Source organism: Colobus angolensis, unplaced genomic scaffold (assembly GCF_000951035.1).
Source record: "Colobus angolensis palliatus isolate OR3802 unplaced genomic scaffold, Cang.pa_1.0 Scaffold221, whole genome shotgun sequence".
Taxonomy (NCBI): Eukaryota; Metazoa; Chordata; class Mammalia; order Primates; family Cercopithecidae; genus Colobus; species Colobus angolensis.
The window spans coordinates 3,443,142-3,450,693 of NW_012115389.1; the positions used below are offsets into that span (position 1 = coordinate 3,443,142).

Consider the following 7,552-nt stretch of genomic DNA (forward strand, 5'->3'; position numbering starts at 1 on the left):
GCCTCCCAAAGTGCTGGGATTACAGGCTTGAGCCACCGCGCCCGGCTATTTTTTCACTCTTTATACTAAATCTTTCAATTTTGCAGTGTACTTTACTCTTATACTTACAGCACATTTCAGTTTGCACCAGGCATGTTTCAAGCGCTCAGTAGCCACATATGGCCTCTGAGTACCATATTGCACAGTGCAGTGCATTCCTCTAGATGGAGGAATACGCAATTCACCAGACCTCTCTTCTGCCTGGAAGGGATTCTCTGAACTGATACTTTGGCTGTAGCTTGAAATACCTCTCAAATCCGTATTCAGAAAGGGCCTTATCCCTGCCTATTGTAACAGCTGACTTATTGTCTCCCTGCCTGCCTGCTCACCCACCACTAGTCTGTTTGTCTATTGTAAGCAGGGTCATTCTTCAGTGGCCGTTTCTGATCATTACACTCTCCTGCCTAAATTTCCATGGACTATGAACAAATTCTCGATCACTACATAAAGTTCCTTTCTGTATTGGCCCCTGCTTGCCTCTTCAACCTGGTTGCCCACTACTTGACCACATCTGCAGCCATGCAGCTGCTGGCTGTTTATTCTGAGATGCTGCTCTGCTCCCTCCCACCTCCTCTCTGAGCCTGTGTGTCCCCTCTGCTGTGTTGTCTCCTCTTGTTTTCTCATTTGGCTACCTCTGCTAGTCCTTTAGCAAAGGGGTCCCTCTGGTGTACATCCCATGGTATACTCTGCATACTTGTGTAGCACTGATCACACACTGTTGTAATTGGTGGCCTAAGTGTCAGCCCCAGTCTTTTCTAGGTTGAGGATAGGAATGAAATCATACTTATCTTTCTGTCACAAATACTAAGCACGGACGGCCGGGCGCGGTGGCTCAAGCCTGTAATCCCAGCACTTTGGGAGGCTGAGACAGGCGGATCATGAGGTCAGGAGATCGAGACCATCCTGTTAGATCGAGACTAACCCAGTGAAACCCCGTATCTACTAAAAAATACAAAAAAACTAGCCGGGCGAAGTGGCGGGCGCCTGTAGTCCCAGCTACTCAGGAGGCTGAGGCAGGAGAATGGCGTAAACCCGGGAGGCAGAGCTTGCAGTGAGCCGAGATCCGGCCACTGCACTCCAGCCTGGGCGACAGAGCGAGACTCTGTCTCAAAAAAAAAAAAAACAAACAAAGGACCCACACATATACTAAATACTTAAGAAATGTTTAAAGAATAACGTGGGGTCGTTAATATTTTTACCTTTTATTTCCTCCTTTCCTTCCTCCAGTGCAGTGACCCTGAGCCATAACTCCTGTTTTTATTTGCTACCTGAAACAGCTTCAACACGTCAAACTTCAGAAATCAAAACAAGTGCATTTGTAGTTTTAGACCCTAAATAATGTTAAAGCCATAATCAGATTCAGAGGGCCTCCTGTGTTGTCATGGTAGTTCTGTTCAAAGCACTGTGAGCACGGCGAGCATTATTCCATAGAGGCCTTTAACCATCTGACGCTTAAATTAACCACCATCTCTTTATTCCACAACTATTACAGGCATAGTCCTTTATTCCTTGCCCTAGTAGAATCTGCCTAATGAGAGCTAAAACAAGGTCTCAAAAAATTTCCTTATTCTGATTTCTGTGGATCAGAATTGAACCAGGTGTGAAAGAGTCTACATATGTGAAGTTATATAGTATTACAATAATGGCTATTTGTTTGGCAAACCATGTGAGAAATCATAAATTCTGGGGAGGCCAGGTTTTATCAAGAATTTTATTTTCGCTCTTATTGTAGTAAGCTCACCTAAGGACCATAATAGCAAATTAGTAAGTACATCATATTTTGAAAAATCGCATCCTGTATATATTCTAGAAGTTACATGGTTTTATATATGACCCTAAAGAATGTATTCTACCTGTATCTTAGTTGGTTCTTTTATTTTTTTAAATCAGGGAAGGAGCTGCTGTGTTTTGGAATGTGAAAGACAAAACTGTAAGTGTAAATAAAAATGTGAAAGTATAAAAATGTAGTTTTGTGAGAATGAACTAATTAGCACAAACTGAAACATTAGAAATTAATAGATAATGCACAACTTATTTGCTCTATATTACATGATACTTATCAGTTTCAGCTTCCAAAATATATTGTATTTTGGGTTAAGAGTTCCTGCATTTTCCTTTCTCTAGACACGCACTAGTTTGTGGAGAATCAGAACCATCCTAACTATACTGCACACAGAAAGAAGTACTGTAGACTTTGCATGTTGTACTATACAAAATATATACACAGTTAATTGGAAGCTGGTTGCATTGAGGGTTCTTTTAGGTCAAGTTGTCTAGAACTTACTAATGGGAAATAATTTTTTCAATATCCAAATCAAGATTTGTTTAATACAACCATTTTAGAGGTAAATTGGTAATCTACATTAAAGCCTTTATATTTAACCCAGCAATTTTACACCTAGAAATTTATCCAAAGGAAATAATCATAACTATTCATGATGATTTTTGTACAAAAATGTTCATCAGAGCAATATTTATAATGGCAAAAATTAGAAATTACCAAAATACACAATAATAGTTTGTTAAATACATCCATATACTACAGTTATACTATAGATTCCCTTAGAAATCATGTAAAAAAAATCTATTTCTGGAGATTACCATATATAAAATACAGTTACATTAAAAGAGCAGATTATATGGCCAGGCACGGTGGCTCACACGTATAATCCCAGCACTTTGGGAGGCCAAGGCCGGCAGATATCTTGAGGCCAGGAGTTCGAGACCAGCCTGGCCAACATGGTGAACCCCATGTCTACTAAAAATACAAAAATTAGCTGTGCATGGTGGTGCGCACCTGTATCCCCAGCTACTCTGGTAACTGAGGCACAAGAATCGCTAGGAGGCAGAGGTTGCAGTGAGCCAAGATCAGGCTACTGCACTCCAGCCTGGGAGACAAAGGGATACTCTGTCTCAAAAAAAAAAAGGTTATAAAATATAACCAATATAATCTCAGAACTGGTTAAAAAACATGCTTTATACAATCCCAATTTTACTAAAAGGAAACACACACAGTAGGGGGTGGGGAAGAGAACTTGGAGGAAAGAAAATATAAATGACCAATAAATATAAGAAAATACAAGTTGGCTGTTGGAAGTTACAAAGATATAAAAGGCTGATAAACCTCATTTTCTTAAGAGTAGTTTCATAAATGTTTAGATTCTACATTTGAAAAAACTACTTTGGAGAGCAGGCTAGCAATATCATAAGTGTGGGCCAGGTGTGGTAGCTCACACCTATAATCTTACCACTTTGGGAGTCTGGGGTGGGAGGATCACTTCAGCTCAGGAGTTCCAGACCAGTCTGAACAACATAGTGAGATCCCATCTCTACAAAAAGTTTTTAGAGCCGGGTGCAGTGGCTCACCCCTGTAATCCCAGCACTTTGGGGAACCGAGGCTGGTGGATCATGAGGTCAGGAGATCGAGACCATCCTGGCTAACATGGTGAAACCCCATCTCTACTAAAAATACAAAAAAAAAGTAGCCACACCTAGTGGCGGGCGCCTGTGGTCCCAGCTACTCGGGAGGCTGAGGCAGGAGAATGGCGTGAACCCAGGAGGCAGAGCTTGCAGTGAGCCGAGATTGCACTACTGCACTTCAGCCTGGGCAATTGAGCAAGACTCAAAAAAAAAAAAAAAAAGGTTTTTAGAAATTAGCCAGGTGTGGTAGCGTGTGCCTGTAGTCCCAGCTACTTGGAAGACTGAGGCAGGAGGATCACTCGAGCCCAGGAGTTTGAGGCTGCTGCAGTGAGCTATGATTGCATCAGTAGCATCACTGCACTCCAGCCTGGGTGACACTAAGAGTGAGACCCTGTCTCTTACATATATACATATTGTGTAAGTGCACATATCTTTTTATCTAGCAATTCCTAAAGAAATATTCCCACAAGGCCATGAAGACCTATGCACAAGCATGGCACATTGCAACATTGTAATAGTAGAGAGTAGGAAAAACTCCCCATGGAGGATACACCTAGGTTGGTTAAATAAATTGCAGTTCCCTTGTTAAGGAAAATAGTGTTGAAAATGTTCATGTGCGTAATATGATCCTAGTTTACATAAAAGCAGCATAAATAGGTACATATATACACATAAAAAGTCTGGAAGGATATGCACCAAGTTTAATCATGGTTGCCTCTGGGGATTAGGATTTCAGTAGGGCAGAGAGAAAGAGATGATCACTTCCCACACCTGTGTGGCTTAATCTTTCATCAGTATGTTGGGCTTTACTTTTCTTTTTTTTTTTTGAGATAGGGTCTTGCTCTGTCACACAGGCTGGAGTGCAGTGGCCTGATATTGGCTCACTGCAACCTCCACCTCCCAGGCTCAAGCCAGCCTCTCAGGTAGCTGGGACTACAGGTGTGTGCCACCACACCCAGATAATTTTTGTATTTTTTTGTAGAGACAGGGTTTTGCCATGTTGCCCAGGCTGGTCTCGAACTTTTGAGCTCAAGGATCCACATGCCTCTGCTTCCCAAAGTGCTGGGATTATTAAAGAGATTTAAAGAATACAAATTATAATATTACTAGTGATTTTCTTTGGGTTGTGGGATAATGATAACCTTGATTTTCTTTTCCATTCTCATCTGTGTTTTCCAAATGTAAAAACAAATGAACATGTCATCCTGATTACTTTAGTATCACAATGGATTTGATTTGCCTTTTCCTTAAAAACATGCAACAGAAATAATGCCTGTAAGTGTAATGAAGACTGTTGTAAGCATTAAAATCATAACATACTTGAACTGAGGGAGTCAGTTATGATTTCAAGTTAATCTTCCTTTTCTTGTAGATGAAGCACGTGATGAAAATTCTAGAAAAACATGAAATTCAGCCCTATGAAATCGCACTGGTACACTGGGAAAATGAAGAACTTAACTACGTAAAAATAGAGTAAGCAGCTTTTCATCAAATTTATGAAAGGGGCACTTGGAATAAATTAGGTAAAGCAATAGAGGAGACAAATTATTATGCATATGGAAACTTTTTTTTTTTTTTTTAAGACAAAGTCTTGCTCTGTCACCCAGGCTGGAGTGCAGTGGTGCGATCTCGGCTGACTGCAACCTCTGCCTCCCGGGTTCAAGCAATTCTCCTGCCTCAGCCTCCCAAGTAGGTGGGACTACAGGCGTGCACCACCACGCCCAGCTAATTTTTTGTATTTTTAGTAGAGACGGGGTTTCACCATGTTGGCCAGGATGGTGTCGATCTCTTGACCTTGTCATCCGCCCGCCTCAGCTTCTCAAAGTGCTGGGATTACAGGTGTGAGCCACTGGACCTTGCCTGGAAGCTTCATTTTAAGAAAAAAGTGGCCGGCCACAGAGGCTCACACCTGTAATCCCAGCACTTTGGGAGACTGAGGCAGGTGGATTACCTGAGGTCAGGAGTTCAGGACCAGCCTGGTCAACATGGAAAACCCGGTCTCTACTAAAAAATACAAAAATTAGCTAGTTATGGTGGTGGGAGCTTGTAATCCCAGCTACTCGGGAGGCTGAGACAGGAGAATTGCTTGAACCCGGGAGGCGGAGGTTGCAGTGAGCCGAGATCGCGCCATTGCACTCCAGCCAGGGTGACGAGAGTGAAACTCCATCTCAAAAAAAAAAAGGGAAAAAGGTTACTGGTACAAATACAAAGTCTAAACCGTATAGTAAATATTAGAAGATAAACATAGTTTTTTGAACTTCTCAGGCTATCCACAAGTTAAAACAAGTCAATAGTATAGCCCCAAAATGGAAATTTTAAGTTTCTAAGCAGCATAATCCAATAAAATAGTATCCTTTTATCAAATGAACCTATCAAGTTATTCCAGTAAATTTTTCTCTTAATCCAGTTTTTTCCTATTGATTTTGGGGTGGGGGTGGTATAAAAAGGAAGTATAGTGAGGGGCAATCTGAGAGACCCACTTGTAGAGGTGTGGATGCTGGAAGAAGTAGGACCTGATGTACCATTTTCACTAAGATGTATGGGTAGGCAATGTTCTAGCTGATTTTCCTGACTCAGCCAGAGGGAAAAAATGAAGAGATGTTAGGGCTGCGACAGAGGCAGTATGAACAAGATGGTAGTGTCTTTTTCCTCATGGAGTTACCTGTCCAGTGGAATATGAGTCTTTGCAAGTTCTTAAGAAAGGTAGTGTTGGCCAGATACGGTGACTCACACCTGTAATCTCAGCACTTTGGGAGGCCAGGGTGGGAAGATCACCTGAGTCAGGAGTTCAAGACAGCCTGGCCAACATGGTGAAACCCCATCTCTACTAAAAATACAAAAATTACCCAGGTGTCATGACAGGCGTCTGATCCCAGCTACTTGGGAGGCGGAGGAGGAGAATTGCTTGAACCTGGGAGGCGGAGGTTGTCATGAGCCGAGATCGCACCACCGCACTCCAGCTTGTGCAACAGAGTGAGACACTGTCTCCAAAAAAAAGAAAAAGCATTAAAAGCAGAGCTTTGGGAAGATTTGGAAGAGAGACAGAGACTAGCTATAGAAAGACCAGATGGGGATAAGAGCTGAGTAATCAGCACCTAGCACCAATAGGGCCAGTCACGGTTTTTTGTTGTTGGTTTTTTTTTTTGGAGACAGAGCCTTTCTCTGTTGCCCAGGCTGGAATGCAGTGGCATGATCTCAGCTCACTGCAACCTCCGCCTCTGGGTTCAAGCAATTCTCTGCCTCAGCCTCCCTAGTAGCTGGGATTACAGGCGCCTGCCACCACGCCTGGCTAATTTTTGTATTTTTAGTGGAGATGGGGTTTCACCATCTTGGTCAGGCTGGTCTTGAACTCCTGACCTCATGATCCACCCACCTCAGCCTCCCAAAGGGCTAGGATTACAGGTGTGAGCCACTGCACCCAGCCACAGTTTTCTAAGTAAGTGCCTTCCATGCATTATTTCATTTAATCCTGAGAAAAACCCTATAATTGCAGCTAACTGGCTTTCAGATGAGATTTATTGAATCCTGTCTAGCCAAAGGGCACCTGACTGTGAGTCAGCCTGAGCCCAGTGGCGGCTGCAGTCAGAGGTAAGAATGTAAACCTGAGAGAGACAGCAAATGAGCAGCCCATAGTTTTGTTATCTTTAGTGGTTATTCAGCCCTTGGCCTGCGGATATGGCTCCTGTGAATCCCCTTTCTGTGTTCTATTAGGTTTACATTACAATGGCAAAAACCGTGATGACTTTTCCACCAACCTAATACTTCCGTATCAAACTACTGCTTACTAGACCCTTGTGTGTGTGTGTACGCTTATCCGCACAGTCTGTGAGGAGTAAAATCCTCAGTGCTTAGGATCCCAGTCAGCTATTTTGTTTTGTCAGAAACACTGTCCTGGCTGCCACCTACATGGTTATTATTTGAGTTCTGCCACGATTCCAGGGATCTGCTCAGCTCTGTGGCATGGGCCAAGCTCACTCATAAAGCCTCTTGTGGCTGAGCACAGTGGCTCACGTCTGTAATCCCAACACTCTGGGAGGCCAGGGTGGGCAGATCACTTGAGGTCAGGAGTTCGAGACCAGCCTGGCCAACATGG

At 42.8% G+C, this 7,552-nt stretch overlaps 1 protein-coding gene across 1 annotated transcript in view; it reads left to right on the plus strand.

Annotated features, from left to right (window-relative positions):
- The window catches only part of RMND1 (required for meiotic nuclear division 1 homolog (S. cerevisiae)), a 48,559-nt gene that overhangs the window by 20,191 nt on the left and 20,816 nt on the right, over window positions 1–7,552 (plus strand). The window contains exons 5-6 of the mRNA XM_011943786.1: window positions 1,930–1,969; window positions 4,832–4,932. Of these exons, the coding sequence (XP_011799176.1) occupies window positions 1,930–1,969; window positions 4,832–4,932 (141 nt within the window). The remainder of the gene's footprint in view (window positions 1–1,929; window positions 1,970–4,831; window positions 4,933–7,552) is intronic.